Source organism: Mustela nivalis (assembly GCF_964662115.1).
Source record: "Mustela nivalis genome assembly, chromosome: 14".
Classification (NCBI taxonomy): domain Eukaryota; kingdom Metazoa; phylum Chordata; class Mammalia; order Carnivora; family Mustelidae; genus Mustela; species Mustela nivalis.
In genome coordinates this window covers 91,778,953-91,794,673 of record NC_139033.1, presented here as the reverse complement: position 1 = coordinate 91,794,673, position 15,721 = coordinate 91,778,953, and the positions used below count along the sequence as shown (strand labels likewise).

Genomic DNA, 15,721 nt, shown 5'->3' with positions numbered 1-15,721 from the left:
TGTGTTATGTATTGATTTAACATTTTTATTTTTACTCTCAGAGGGCAGGCTTTCTTCCTTATTTTCAGATTCTTGGAAATGGCTCTACAGTACTCATCATCTCCTTTAGAAGGAGGAAATTCAGGTTCAGAGAGAAACTAATTGCTCAGGATCACCTTGATAGCAAAGGGCTCAAAACTGTGCCTTTTAATAGACACCTACAGACTATCTTTTGCCATATGAATCATCTAAGAAAAGAAGATTCTTAGAACAGTGTCAATTTCAGATATTACCAACACAGTATGAAAATGAATTGTTGGGACTCCTGGGTGGCTTAGTGGGTTAGACGTCTGCCTTCTGCTCAGGTCATGCATGATCTCAGGGTCCTGGGATCCTGTCCCACATCGGGGTTCTTCACCCAGTAAGGGTTATCAACTCTAGGGATCTGATAAGGTACTCCAGGAGCTCACATGTAATTTCACTGGAGATATTGATTTAATAATAAATATATAAATAATTCCTTAAAAGATAAGATGTCATAAATTTCATGTCCAGTAATAGAGTTAGTTATCATTAATGATGGCCACGTTATAAATTGAGAAAAGCTGCATGTGAGAGTTTCTTAATGTTTCCTGACCCCAGACAGCTTTTTGTTATTTCACAGGTAATGTTATAAAAAACAAAAAGCAAAATTCTCTCTCTCTGCCCATCAGCAGGTACATGCATATCCTTGGCTTGAACCTACTTGACTGCTTATTCTAGCCACGTAAAGGATTTTTCATGTTAACCTTGTTAGCAGGACGTTCTAAGTGGTGATAGGAAATTGATGAAACAGGTTGCACATTTAACCTTCACACAGAAAGGTTGTTGACATCATCCTGGGATGGGGTTGTGTTTTTCAGGGATACAGTAGTGAGTCCCTTTTCAACTTGCCCTCTGTACTTACTGAGACATGTTCAGCTTGTCCTTATTGGTAACATGGAGAGGCTTTTCAGTCTTTTGAATTGCTGTATGATGCATCAGAAAACCATTGTTTGCTTAACCCTGTGTTCATAATCACAAGCACCTCGGCAGCGAGCGTGCTGACCTGGGTATGTTTGGTCCTGTAGATTTGACCCCAGCCATAAGACAGGGACGTTTTCAATTTTGTGAGATTATGCCAAACGTGGTCCTGTATGTTTTAAGGATAAATAGGGCTGTATTCAGAAGTGTTACTGTTATTGTTAGTTTAAAATAATTTCATTTAGACTATATAAATACAGCCGGGTAATAAGAACCAAGATTTTCAATGTAAATGAAGAGATGCAGGAGTACAAGACAAGAGCTAAGTAAAAACCCTGGTTAAATTTGAATTGGAAAGTCATTTTAAATTCATGATCTTTTTTGAGGGGGGGGGGTCTGATCACATATATGTATGTCTCAGCTGCAGGAATGGGAAAGCGCGAGAGACAACTGCTGTCCCCTCACCGTGAGAACCCTTCACAAACACACCTGCTTCTGGTTGTGGGCAGGGCCTGGGCAAGAAGTGGCTAGAGCTTCTGTTACCTGTTGTATCAGGAAAAGGAGCCATTTAAGAGTTGGGGTGGGTGCCAGATCTAACCAGTACAGGGGCAAGAAGAAGGGGTCCCCACTGGCCCAAGGCAGGACAGTGGGACTATCAAAAGAATATGGCTGCAGTTGCTGAAAATTCTCAGGTTATATTCAAACCTTTGTGGTGGGCAGAATAGCCTCCCCTCTGCCAAATGTCCACAACGTAGTCCCCAGAACCTGTGAGTATGTGAGTGTTACATGGCAAGAAAGTATTAAGGAATGCAGATACAATTCAGACAGCTGGTGTACAGACTTTACAATAAGAGATTATTAACCTACGATTATTATCCTGAGTTACCCAGCTGTGCCCAGAACCACTGCAAGGAAGCAAGGCGAGTCAGAGTCCAAGTGAGGCAGCATGAGAAGGAATGTCTGCCATTTGCCAGCTTTGGCGGCACAAAGGGGTCACAGACTGAGGAATATGGGAGCTCACAAACATAAGGAGATGTGTGCTCTCCTAGAGCCTCCACTAGGAACAAAGCTGGGCCAGCACTTTGACCTTAACCAAGCAAGACCCCATCCAGACTTCTGACCTGCAGATCTGTGAGATGATACGTTTCTGTTGTTTGAAGCTCCCAAGTTTGAGGTAGTTTTTTTTTTTTACAGTGGCAGTATAAAGCTAATACATCCATGGTATCCGAAAGGGAGAGCCCCAGACAGCACATATCAAAACAGAACATCTTACCCATTACCACTGGCAGTGAAAATATGCTACTAACTTCATCCTTGAGAAGTGACAATCAAAAAGGTAAAGAATTTCACCCTTTTCTTACTTTTCCTGTAAGAGCTGTATCTGAGGATGATCAGAAAGTCCTCCTTGATGGGACATAATTCTTCCTCACAGAAGTGCAGCAAATGCATTTGGCAGAAATGGTGGAGATAGAAGAGTCATCATTTTGCAACTCTTTTAAAAATTTTTATTTATTTTTTAAAGGATTTGTTTATTTATTTGACAGACAGAGATTACAAGTAGGCAGAGAGGCAGGCAGAGAGAGGGGGAAGCAGGCTCCTCGCTGAGCAGAGAGCCTGATGTGGGGCTCGATCCCAGGACCCTGGGATCATGACCTGAGCCGAAGGCAGAGGCTTTAACCCACTGAGCCACCCAGGCGCCCCTCTTTTTTTTTTTTTTTTTCGATATTTTGTTTATTTGAGAGAGAGAAAGAATGAGAGGGTGAGAGAGAGCATGAGTAGGGGGAGAGTCAGAGGTAGCAGCAGACTCCCTGCTGAGCAGAGAGCCTGATGTGGGACTCAATCCCAGGACTCCAGGATCATGACCTGAGCTGAAGGCAGTTGCTTAACCAATTGAGCCACCCAGGCGCCCTCATTTTGCAACTCTTTTTTTTTTTTTTAATTTAAAGATTTTATTTATTTATTTGACAGAGATCACAAGTAGGCAGAGGCAGGCAGAGAGAGAGAGAGGAGGAAGCAGGCTCCCCGCTGAGCAGAGAGCCCCATGTGGGGCTTTATCCCAGGACCCTGAGACCATGACCTGAGCTGAAGGCAGAGGCTTTAACCCACTGAGCCACCCAGGCGCCCCTCATTTTGCAACTCTTAATGAAAGCGTTGATGTAGGCAAAGGTCATCAGAGTATGAACTCATTAAATGACATGTCATGGGGAATTTGAAAAGGAGAAATCAGACTGTCACCAACTGTTTTCTAAGTAATTTTCACATCACTAAGAAAAAATGCCTATGTACCTTCTTAGGCGAGGCAATATGAAATACCAAGACCATCTAGTACCAAGGCTATTCTCATTCCCAGACATTGAACTTGAACATAATCTAGTCTTTAGAGGTAAAGGTTGAGCTTACAGGAAATACGGAGCTAGAGGAACAGTTAGGTCTTAGGAGGAAGCCAACAGATAAATCCAGAATGGGAACCCTCCTCCAGACCACTATCTTGGTGTCCTCAGTAAGGCACTGGTGTGACGATAACAAGTGGGTGGTGGAGAGAGGGGGAAGCTCTGGATTACAACAGATTGGAGAGAGAGAACAGGCCAATGAGTGTGTGATCTTGATTAGATTAGATCAGATCCTGGCTCAAAAGACACCTCTGAAAGAATTATGGACATTTGAATGGGAACCGGGTAGTAGGTCTTCAGAGGTTATTATTTGGCGGGGGGAGGGGGGGTGTTGGAGAGTCATAATAGATTGTGTTTATGTAAGGAAAGTGTCCCTAATCTTTAGAAATGCAAACTGCAGTAGTAAGTGTAGAATAACATGCAGTCAGAGCTTTCAAGCTTTAAAATACTTTAAAAACTGAGGGAAGGGGACACCTGGGTGGTTCAGTTGGTTAAGCGTCTGCTTTTGGCTCAGGTCATGATCCTAGGGTCCTGGGATTGAGCCCCTCATCAGGCTTCTTGCTCAGCAGGGAGCCTGCTGCTCGCTCTCCCCCCACCCCCTGCCCATTTGTGCTTTCTCTCTCACTCTGTCAAAATAAATATATAAAGTGTTTAAAAGAAAACTGAAGGAAAAGTCAGGGTGAGGATAAAAGCAGCAGACTAAAAACCTTGACCACTGTTTAGGAGGCACTGAAGGCCAGTTATGAGGGCTCACTATACTATACTCTTTTGCATGGTTGACCATGTTTAGGATAATGTTTAAAAGCAACAAAGTAGCTGACAAGACCGGAGGATCACCGCTGAAAGCTTGCAGGGCTGCTGGGAACCTCAGCTGACCCCATGTCAGGGTAAGAGCACTGGGGACTTAGGATGTAAACTCCCGTGGGAGCATGCACACAGATGCAACACGGACTCCGTCTCCAACAACTTAGCCGAGGCAGGGGGCATGGGGAGGACCATGTGCTTTTTGGAAACCGCAGTAGGTGACTCAGAAAGAGACTTCATGACACCAATCGCAAAGATGTGGGTAGGGTTTTAGTCCGTTCACTTGTAGCCAGAGTCCTGACTAATCCGAGTGGTGTGGACAGATTTACGACCTGTTGACCTGACAAATGATGAAGGGGAAAAAACACACACACACACAAGAAGGATTTTTCTAAGAGAGAAAGCATAGTAAGAAATGAAACCTTAGAAAATGATATCCATTTACCACCACCACCCACTCTGAGTGCAAAAGACTGCACTGAACTTCATAGCTCCACTATTTTAAACTTAGTAGGAAAAACATAATAACCCTTGCCGTTTACGATGATCTACCCTATAAGCATCCTTCCAGCACCTAATGAAACTCTGTGATGCGAAGTCTCTCTTACTGAAATGACTTTAACAGCTTTCTATTTTTAAATTATTTGAATATTAATTTGTCAAAACATTTCAAAATAATTATTTTAAAATAAGTGCTTTCCGATGTGTTGCTCTAAACCAGACCTCACTAACTACCCTAATTACCAACAAGACCCAGTATGGAGAAAAACAAAACTTCATTAAGACCAAGATAACCTGGGGCACCTGGGTGGTTCGGTCAGTTGAGTGTCTGCCTTGGGCTCAGGTCATCTTCCTGGGGTCCTGGGATCGAGTCCCACATTGGGGAGCCTGCTTTTCCCTCTCCCTCTGCCTCCCCCGCTTGGTTGTGCTCTCTCTCCCTTTCAAATAAATAAGTAGAAAAATCTAAAAAAAAAAAATAATAATAATAAAAAGACCAAGATAACCTGGATAAGTGAAGAGCTTCAGGATGGTTCTAGATAGGAAGGAAGACCCAGTTTGGGAAGATATCAGTTCTCTTTAAAAGAGTCTTTAAGTCCAAGGCAGTTGAATCAAAATCCAAATGAGAATTTCAAGGAATTTCAAAGTCAATTTCTCCTCATCTAGAAGAGAAGAATGGGCCAAGATAACCAATCCCATTTTGAAAAAATGCAACAACGGGGAATCTGCTCCATCAAAAGGAAACATTGCTGTAGCAGTTACAACTGTGGTGTTTTTTTTTTTTTTTTTTTTTTTACAACTGTGGTTTTGATGTAGGCACAGACACACAACCCTAGCCCCCATACACAAAGCCATGTGTGTGTGTGTGTGTGTGTGTGTATGTACAATTAATATATGTGAATTTGGTTTATGAATAAAGGTGACATTTTGTGTCTGTTGGGGAGAGAATGGTGTGTTATTCCTGGCTATCAAAGCTATAATCCCTCTCTATTGTACAAAAAAATAAATTGCCAGAGTGTTCAGTGAGATGATCATAAGAATATTAAAAATATGAGAGAATGTTTTTTTTTTAAACTGTGGAGTATAATAAAGGGTTCTTGTAAGCAACCCTCAAACCTGCAAACTCCAAAGGAGAAGACCAGTGGATATGAGGATATGATCACGCTGTGTTCTTATAGGACAGTAGGTACCATATACCAAATTGAAAGAGAGTTCGAAGAAAAATTACATTGGCTGATCTCCTGAGGAGCGTATTTTAGTTTGTGAATCTGTTTGCCCAGACTAGACGTGCTCGTGCCCTGAGGTCCCAGACTGGTTCACGTTGTCTGAGGGAAGAGCCGGGAATGGTAGGTCTGGGTGGCATTCAGGGGACGAGGAAGTACAGGCGACTTGTGTCCAGTGAGTCAGCATTTTTACCAGTGGTAGAAACTGAATGTCATCTGTCAGTCCTTGGAAAGGAAGTGTTTGCTTTAAAAAAGTCGTGAAAAGCTGACATTAATCTCACGGGTGGTAATGAAGGTATGCTTTTCACATGGTTAGAAAAATAAATGAGTCTAAAAGTGGAAGCTTTCTGTGATCTGGGGTGTGTGTGAGTGTGTGTGTGTGTGTGTGTGTGTGTGTGTAATTGCTGCTGTCCTCTGTCCGTTTGGTTCAATTATTTGGTTCAGGCTGCCATGACTTATCCTTCTCTAGTGGTTCCACTGTTCCCTCTCTCATTTCGTCTTTGCCAGTGGTCCCTCAGGATCTGTGCTTCACTTGGCTGGGTTCTGCAGCCCTGTTGAAGCTTACTTGCCACATTGGCTTGGGCTTCCTGTTTATTCCTGTCGCCCCTATAGACAAAGGCTCCTCCAGGGCAGAGATGAGGGAAGATTCACTGTGTGTATCCCTGGTGTCACCCATAGTGGCCTACTGTCTCACAAAAAGGATTCAGTTCATGCCTTTAGAATGAATGGGTGAATGATTACACGAACATATGAATGCATTGCTTTTCCTCCCCAAGAGCATGGAGATACATGGATATTGATTGGACACTGGGGCAAGTGGTATAGCAGGACGGGAAGGACATGCCACGGGACACATGCCACAGGACCTGCAGGGGAAATCCAAGTGACTTACCGCTGCAAGAGTTGATGAAGAGTTGGGGAAGGCGTCGCGGTGTCCGTGACCCGACCTGGATCCTGGAGGATAGGCAGGAGGTTTGCAGGTAAAAAGGAGGCAATAGGAGGAATGGCATTTACAGAATCATTGAGCGGTGACAAGAATCAAGCATGGCTGCTCCATGAGAAAGACAGTGGCCAGATGTGGTTGATGAGGTGGGTTGGAGCCCCTTTGGAAAAGCTCTCTGTAACACGCTAAGGAGTTCGGATGGTGGGGGAAATGAGAGGCCCTTGGAATCTTGTAAATAAGATAATGGCGTGGAAAATTGCTCTTGGAAACAAGGATGATGCTCTAACCCCGGTTGGAGACCCTCCTGGCCTCAATTTGTCCCTCTTCTCATGCTTAGCCATAGAATGACGCTGCCCCTGTGCTTTGCTGGCTCATAAGTATTCTGGAGAATGGAGGTGAATGGATTCCAACGTGATCATTGTAACCGATTTGAAGGGACGGTTTAAATCCTGAGGTTTTAGTAGCTTTGATTAGGTAAGCTGCTGACCCCGTATATGTGTTCATTCTTCTAATTGTATCTCTCCAGGGACAACTTTTGTTAAGTTGATGTTTTTTTTTTCTGACTGGTGAAATTCAAGTTATGTTTTAGTGTCACTTTAATATCAGGTAATATATTGCAAAGAAAAAGGCATTAAAAAGCTGTTATGGATTGTCAAAATATTGTAGGAAAAAACACAAAGGAACTTAAATTCACATTTAGCATAATTGGGTTGTGATTGTCTAAATGTAGATTGCCTCTTGCTGGAATGTTTAATGTTATGCAAATTACATGCAAGACTTCCCTGCCAAAGATCTGGTGAACCTAGGAACTTTGAGAAGAGTTGATATTAAACCACACCAGATACTTTTACAGACCTCTTCAGCCTCTATCTGGCAGAATGCAGTGGTTTTAAATCTAGTGGTGGAGTTTTTATTGTGACTTTGGATAATGTAGCTCTATTTTGGGTGTTTAATGAGCAGTTAGTGGAAAATATTTAGTAACTACATATAAAAGAAAGCAATTTCCTTTTGGGGGAATTGAATCTTTGTATGACTGCTTAGTCATCTCATCTTTTAAAAAATCTGCCTTTTGGGTTTCTTAGTGGTCAGCAATGGTAATCACTCATTACTATCTGACTTCTTACAAAGCAGACTCTTATCTTGCCTTATCTTCACAACTACCTTATCACCCTCATTTTTTTTTTTTTTTAGGTGATATGTCACATATCATTAGAGATATTTCTTTAAATGTGTTTTGTTTTAGACATCAGAATAAACAGACTTAAACCTCATAGGGAATATAGAGGCTTTTAAGAATGGGAATTGGCTAACTAGGTCATAAATATTATGTAGTTTCTCTGCTAGTAAGATGTCCAAGTACGACTTAGCCTACCTAGTCGTTGGCCAGTAGAGAGTAGATCTTTCAAGAACTTTAGGAGCAGAAAAAAATTTTAAATTATGACATAGTATTTATTATACTTACCTTGTATTTATAGGGCAGAACCCCAGTACGTCAAGACAGGTAGAGTTGATGTATCTCCAAACATTTGGCATTAAATTTTTTTTTTTTTTTTTTTTTTTTTTTTTTTTTTTTTTTTTTTAAGATTTTATTTATTTATTTGACAGAGAGAGATCACAAGCAGGTAGAGAGGCACGCAGAGAGAGAGGAGGAGGAAGCAGGCTCCCTACTGAGCAGAGAGCCTGATGCGGGGCTCGATCCCAGGACCCTGAGATCATGACCTGAGCCGAAGGCAGCGGCTTAACCACTGAGCCACCCAGGCGCCCTTTGGCATTAAATTAAAAAAAAAATTCATTAGGCCTCCAATCAGTATACATGGTTTTATATATAGTATGTCGGCCTTATTTTGATGAGAAGGTATGTAAAGAAATGGTTCACGAGTCTGGAGGCCAGAATTTGATTTATTTATTTATTTATTTGTTTGTTTATTCATTTATTAAGATTTTATTTATTTATTCCACAGAGAAAGAGAGTGATCGCAAAGAGGCAGAGAGGCAGGCAGAAGGTGGGGGGAAGCAGGCTCCCTGCTGAGCAGAGAGCCTGCTGTGGGGCTTGATTCCAGGACCCTGAGAGCATGACCTGAGCGGAAGGCAGAGGCCTTAAACCACTGAGCCACCCAGGTGCCCTCAGAATTTGATTTTTTAAAAAAAACTTTCTTTAATGAACAATTTAACCATGCACAGAGAGAATAGTATAATGAATCTGATGCAGCCATTACTCAGCTTTATGTGGGATCAACACCTAGCCAGTCTTGTTTCATCCATACCGCCTAAGTCCCTTTAGATTATTTTGAAGCAGATGTAGACATAATATATCATTTCATCTGTCAGATTTCTATATGTATCATTGAAAGATAAGAACTCTTAAAATACAAAAATATAGTGTAATACATGGCCATTGCTAAAAAAGTAATACCTAACACCAGATATTCAGTCTATATTCACATTTCTCCAATTTTTTATTAGTTTTTTTTTTTTTAATTTGAATTGAGTTTTAAATGAAAATCCAGGGCGCCTGGGTGGCTCAGCAGGTTAAAGCCTCTGCCTTAGGCTTGGGTCATGATCCCAGGGTCCTGGGATCGAGCCTCACATTGGGCTCTCTGCTCAGCAGGGAGCCTGCTACCTCTCTCTCTCTGCCTGCCTCTCTGCCTGCTTGTCATCTCTGTCAAATAAATAAGTAAAATCTTAAAAAAAAAATGAAAATCCATCCATTATGCCTGTTATTTATTTATTTATTTGAACTATAGGTTACCATCCATCATTTTTCCTTCTAGAATTTTTTTTTTTTTTTTTTTTTTTTTTTTTTTTGGCTAAAGAAATAGGGTCAGGTGTTGTAGAGAATTCCCAATACTCAAGGTTTTGAAGACCACCCCCTTGTGATATAGTTTTAGAAAACCCAACTTTTTGAGTTTAATTCACACAAAACAAACCACATATTTCAGGTGTCCAGTTTGACAAATTTTGTCTGTACCTGTGAAGCCATTACCAAAATTAAGATAACAAACACATGCATTGTGTCACCGTCCAACAATTCTTAGTTCTCTGACACCAACTGGCTGTCCTGCAGTTTGATTCAGTTCTGATGCGAACCACCTAGAGTTGGCACAGACTCCCAGTTTAAGGAATCAGTCCCACAAGACTGCCCCACTTCAGATACCAGCTGCAAATGGGGTCCTACCTGCATTACTGTCTGTCTGTCTGCAAACTTGAGGGTTCCTGTGACCCTTGTCTTATGTTTGATAGTTCACCGGAACGACTCCCAGAACATAGGAAGGTGCATACTTATGGTTCATTTTATTGTAAGGATATAAATCAGGAACTTCAAAGGGGCTGTTACATAGGGCAAGGTCTTGGGAAGGGGTGGAGTGGAAGGCTTCCCAGGAACACCTCTGTCCCAGCACATCTATGGGTTCACCAGCCCGGAAGCTCTCTAGACCTCATCGTTCTAGAACTTTTATCCAAATTTCATTATGTAGGCATGATTTGTTAAATCATGGTAATTGGTAGTTGAACTCAATCTCTAGTCTCTCAGGTGTCAAGTGTTAGGGCAAACATTTCCAAACCTCTAATCACATGGTTGGTTCCTCTGGCAACTAGCTCCATCCTGAAGCTGTCTATGGGTCTGCCAAGAGTTACCTCCATTAGCATTAACTCAGGGAGGGTTGAAAAGGGCTTATTATGAATAAGATACTTCTATCATTAAGAAATTCCAAGGGTTTTAGGAGCTCTGTGCCAAGAACTGAGACAGAGACCAAATATATATGTGTGTATGTGTATTATTTTACCATATACATCATCCCCTCAATATTTGTTCCTGCCTCTTCATAATCAATCACTGTGTTCTCTCTGTCTCTGTCTTAATCTCTTTTGATCTGGCTTCTCATTCAAAATCATTATTTTGAGTACCATTAGGCAGATCGGATGGCATGGACAAATTACTTAAAAGACACAAGTTATCTAAGCTAATACAAGAAGAAACAGAAAATGTAAGTAGTCCTACATCTGTGAAAGAAGTATAATGTATAATTTCAAACCTTCCCACAAAGAAAATTCTACTCACATGGTTTCACTGATGAGTTCTATCAAACATTTAAGGAATAATTAACACTGGCAGTGACCAACTCTTTTAGCAAATAAAGGAGAAAGGAATTATCCCCATCTCCTTTTATGAATCATATCCTGATATCAAAAGCCGAGAAAGTGATTGCAAGAAAAGGATAAGACTTCTATATTGAGAGCTACAATGTAGCAATGAGACAAATTAAAGAAGAGCTAAGTAAATGGAGAAGTATGTCATATTTATGGATTGTACACTTCATATTATTAAGAGGTTAATTCCCCCTAAACTGATTTATAGATTCAGAACAGTCAGAGCCCCATCAGGCTTTTTCTGGGAAGAAATTTCTGGGGAAAAAAACTTAAATGGAAATGCAGAGAACCTAGGTTAGCCAAAAAAATGAACAAACAAACGAACCAAAACCCCCACAAAAGCAATAAAACAAAGTTGGATTACCGGACTTCAAGACAACTCTAAATCTCTAGCAATCAAGACAATGTATTATTGATGGAAGAGTAGACATACAGATCAATGAAACAGGATATCTGAGAGACAGACCTACCCAGATTTAGTGTTGAATCAACAAAGGTGCCAGGATAATTCAGTGGAGAAAGGATACTTTTTTTCCTCCAACAAAGAATGCTGGAATAACTAGATTTTATAAGGGAAAAAAAGAACCTTGAGCTTTTACTTTGCATTATACACAAAAAGTAACCTGAAATGAGTCATAGGCCTAACCATTAAAGCTAGAACTTAAAAATTTCTAAAAGAAAATGTTAGGTTAAAAATCTTTTTGACTTTGGGATGTGAAAGATTTCTTTCACGTGGTACACCAAAGAAATAATAAATTGGATCTCATTGACTAGACACTTGTGCTCTTGGAAGGACTTCATGAAGGCAACGAAGGTAGAGTGTGGACTGGGAGAAAATATTGTGATCACATAAATCTGAAACCGGACTTGTTTCCAGGACATAGAAAATTTACAGTTGAGTCATAAGACATACAACTCAATTAAAAGGTAGGTAGAAGATTTCACTGCACATCTTACGGGAGAAGATGTCAGCACTCCAGTAATCCAATAATGTCCAAATGTACTCAACATCATCATTCATTAGGGAGAAGGAAATTAAAATAAGCTATTGCTACACTACCTAACAGAGTGGCTAAAATGGAAAAGACTGACAACCAAAGTGTTGACAAGGGATATGGGGCAACTGGGATTTCACACATTGTTGGTGGGAATGTAACATCACACGTTTGGAATATAATTCAGCCGTTTTTCATAATGTTAAATATAATTAACCATATGACCAGCAATTTCACTCCTAGATATTTACCCATGAGAAATGAAAACATGTGCCCATAAAAAGTCTTACGCACAAATATTTAAGGAGGCTTTATTCATAATAGCTCCAATCTGGAAACGACCCAAATGTCTATCAGCAGATAAACGGGCAAACAAATGGTGGAATATTCATACAATGCCATACTACTTGGCAATAAGAGGGAACTAAATTCTTATGTACACAGCAGTATGGAGGAAGCTTGCTTATGTCAAGTGAAAGAAGCCAGACACACAAGATAACATATTGTATGATGTTATTTATCTAAAATTCTAGGACTGGGATAAGTAATCTGCATTAACAGAAAGGAGATCAGTAATTGCCTGGATCCTAGAATTTGGGGAGACTGATTGCAAAGGGGCATCTTTTGGGGTGATAGGAATATTCTGTATCTTGAGCACCTGGGGGGCTCAGTCAGCTAAGTGTCTGACTCCAGCTGAGGTCACGATCCCAGGATCCTGGGATGGAGCCCTTCATGGGGCTCCTGGCTCAGCAGGGAGTCTGCTTCTCCCTCTCCCTCTGCCTCTGCCCCTCCTCCCTGCTCGTGCTCTTTTTTTCTCTCAAATAAATAAGTAAAATCTTTAAAAGGTATTTTATATCTTGATTAAGATGGTAGTTATATGTGAAAAACTATTGATGCATATAAATATGCATTTAATTATATAGATTGTACCTCAAATAGTTTGTTTTAATAAGTTTTTAAAGGAGGGGGGTGCTGCTTCCAATTTTTTTCCCCACCAGTGGATGATAGAGACTCAGTTTCTACTTTTTCCATTTGATTATTCACTTTTGGTTCACTTGTTGAATAATCCCTAGTTTCTCCATTTTTCTGCCTTCTCTGCCTTATACCTTGAAGTTCTATATTTATATGCTCTCTATTCCATTTCATTGTTTAATTTGTTTATCCTGTCTTCATTTTAGCTTCAGAGTAAGCCCTGTTCTTGATATTCTTTATACACGTTTTTGCTATTCTTGATCCCATGTTGTTCTGCATACAGTTTATAAAGACGTAATCATTTTTTTGTTCTATGAAGAACTCTCTGCAATAGTGATGGGAGTTGGGGTTGAAATGATTTTATAGATAACTTTGGGTAGATGTTGGATTTTTGCAGTATTCCATCTTTCTGTTCATAACTGTGGTGTACTTTTCCATCTATTAAGATTTTCTGTTATGTCTCTCAACACATTTTGTAATTTTCCCTACAAAGTTCTTGCACATATTTTGAAGGATTTATTTCAAGGCATTTGGTGTTTCTTATTTTATCTTAAGTGAAATCTTCCTTCTAATTATGTTTTCTCGCTGTTTATTGTTGATGTATAAAAGTGTGGTTTTTTAAAAAAATCTCAGTCATGTATCCAGGGAACATTTGCTTTTGTTTTAGAAAGAAGCTCATTAATCGATAAGTAGAATGTGTCACATGTGCGCATGCTCGTGTGTATTTTGACAAACGGTGGTGTTGAGGACGAGCTTTCCACAGTCAGTCCTTAAGTTATTTTTGGTCAAGAGTCCACATGTCAGGTCGGCCCTAAGTCCCAGGAGAGGACCCCAGCTGGAGCCATGATGCCCCCCATGCCATCAGCCCTCTGTGCAGTCGTGGATGTCAGTTTGAGGGCTCTCTGGTCGACCAGCAGCCTTGAGCTCAGACAGTCATATGTTGTCCACTCTGGGGATAGTTCTCATGATACAAGCTGTCACCTCTAAAAACGTGTGCCTCTTCTTTTTCAGTATCCGGAGTGTGATGCAGAAGTATCTTCAGGAGAGAAATGAAATCACCTTTGACAAGATTTTTAATCAGAAGATTGGTAAGTGCCACTTTCTCACTTGGCATACTGTGAGCTAGTGTGGTTTCGGGTGGCATTCCCGTTGTGTATAAATGCATAGTGCTTTGGGTGGCTTGTAGCTCAGCTGGGGAGGAAGGAGGTTTCATGTAATAATAAGATACTGAGTGGTTCCTTACATCCCTGGTAATGTCTTGTGCATAAACTATTGGGAAACACATTAGTTTGATTCGAGGTTTTAAGGCAGTTGGGAGGTTGCCAAAATCAAAGTATTGGATAGTTGGTAACCAGAAAGAAACACTCTACTCGGACCCAAGTCTGAGGTCCCCAGCCTCCCTCACTGCTCTTGTACTTACAGTGATCACAAGGAATTGGCATGGGTCTTCAATAACATACTGCAACCCGGTAGCTGGCCATCTCCTTCCAAAGCGTGGGGCTGGCTTACATGATCTTACCACTTTTCATGGGCTAATTTATAGCTTTTGCATGCTGCCCAGTCATCATCAGCTCCACGTCAATCACTCTTATCCCCGTGACTCCCTTCCATTTACTTAGCGGGTCACCAGGACTCCCCTAGAGTGCCTAGAGGTCAAGGAGCCATCTCTCTCCGGCTGGTACCCAGCTCTGCCCAGTGCTGGTCCTGGCCCATGCAGGTGTGTGGATATACCTATAGGTCTGCTCTCTGATGATCAGCAGTTAGGACTGGAGAAATTAGGACTGAGCAGGGATTGCTTGAGTGTGGGGTTTCAAGGCCTGCAAAGCAATGGATTATCGTGTTCTTGCCTGCCTTCCACAGAACTGCCAGTGTGTTCAGAGGTGACTGTCCACTGGGTTATGTAAGAGCTGGAATCTACCTATTTTTCTTTTTTTTATTCCCCCAAATCAGCTCCTGCTGTCCAGGAATTTCCTGAACAAGATTTTGTTCTCAATAGGATAGGATTTATCGTTTGGCCTGCCAGCTGACTGCATTGTTGATCTGCCCATAGTAATGTGATAAAAGATAATTCTAGGATTTTACATGAAATCACCTTAGCTGAATATAACAGAATGGGAAGCTTTTTTTCCCCTTCCTTTGCTCCTTACTTGCCTCCCACAATTATTCAGAGAAGGTTTGCCGAGGAACTGTGTCATGGTTTATAAATTATTTTAACCCTAGAGGATGTGACTTTATTAAAATTTCAAGAAACTGTGATTGTACTAAAGTTTCCTGGAACTCAGATCCCCACTGAGACTGAATATCCTTTGCAGTGAATCCGGGTGGCCCTGCCATTTACAGGTTAGGACACAGTGACTCAGGTTGGTGAGGTGACTTGTTCTCATTTGTCCTCCTCCTTCTCTGGTCATTCTGGAAAGGCTCTTGGGAGAGAAACAACGAATCTAAAATGTACAGTAGAGAGGGTCACCCCATAAGAACCAGATAGTTTTTTTTTTTTTTTCTTTTAGAAAGAGTCATGATGCTCTTTTGTGTTCAAGTAAAGTAGAAGCCGATGCAGAAAGTCTTGGACTTTGGTAAACTTCTTGTCTAGTTTACAAATTAGCCATCTACTAAGGCAATACAGCTTCTGTGGTAACCCCTTTAGTCCCCCTTAGTGGTCAAAAGTTGGGTGCTGGGTTCCAGACAAGCAGATGGAGAATTGCCCAGTCATTAGGATTTGGTATGGGAACAGATTGGTGAAAAGTGTTTGACCTTCATCTCATGTTTTAT

At 41.0% G+C, this 15,721-nt stretch overlaps 1 protein-coding gene across 6 annotated transcripts in view; it reads left to right on the top strand.

Moving 5' to 3' along the window:
• Positions 1-15,721, top strand: part of GRK3 (G protein-coupled receptor kinase 3) — a 118,368-nt gene that overhangs the window by 10,948 nt on the left and 91,699 nt on the right. For 3 of the 6 annotated variants that reach the window (XM_082698795.1, XM_082698792.1, XM_082698796.1), the window contains exons 2-3: positions 2,176-2,317; positions 13,964-14,040. In XM_082698795.1, coding sequence (XP_082554921.1) covers positions 13,977-14,040 — 64 coding nt within the window. In that variant the 5' untranslated portion in view covers positions 2,176-2,317; positions 13,964-13,976. The remainder of the gene's footprint in view (positions 1-2,175; positions 2,318-13,963; positions 14,041-15,721) is intronic. The other 3 variants (XM_082698797.1, XM_082698793.1, XM_082698794.1) reach the window with 1 other exon arrangement.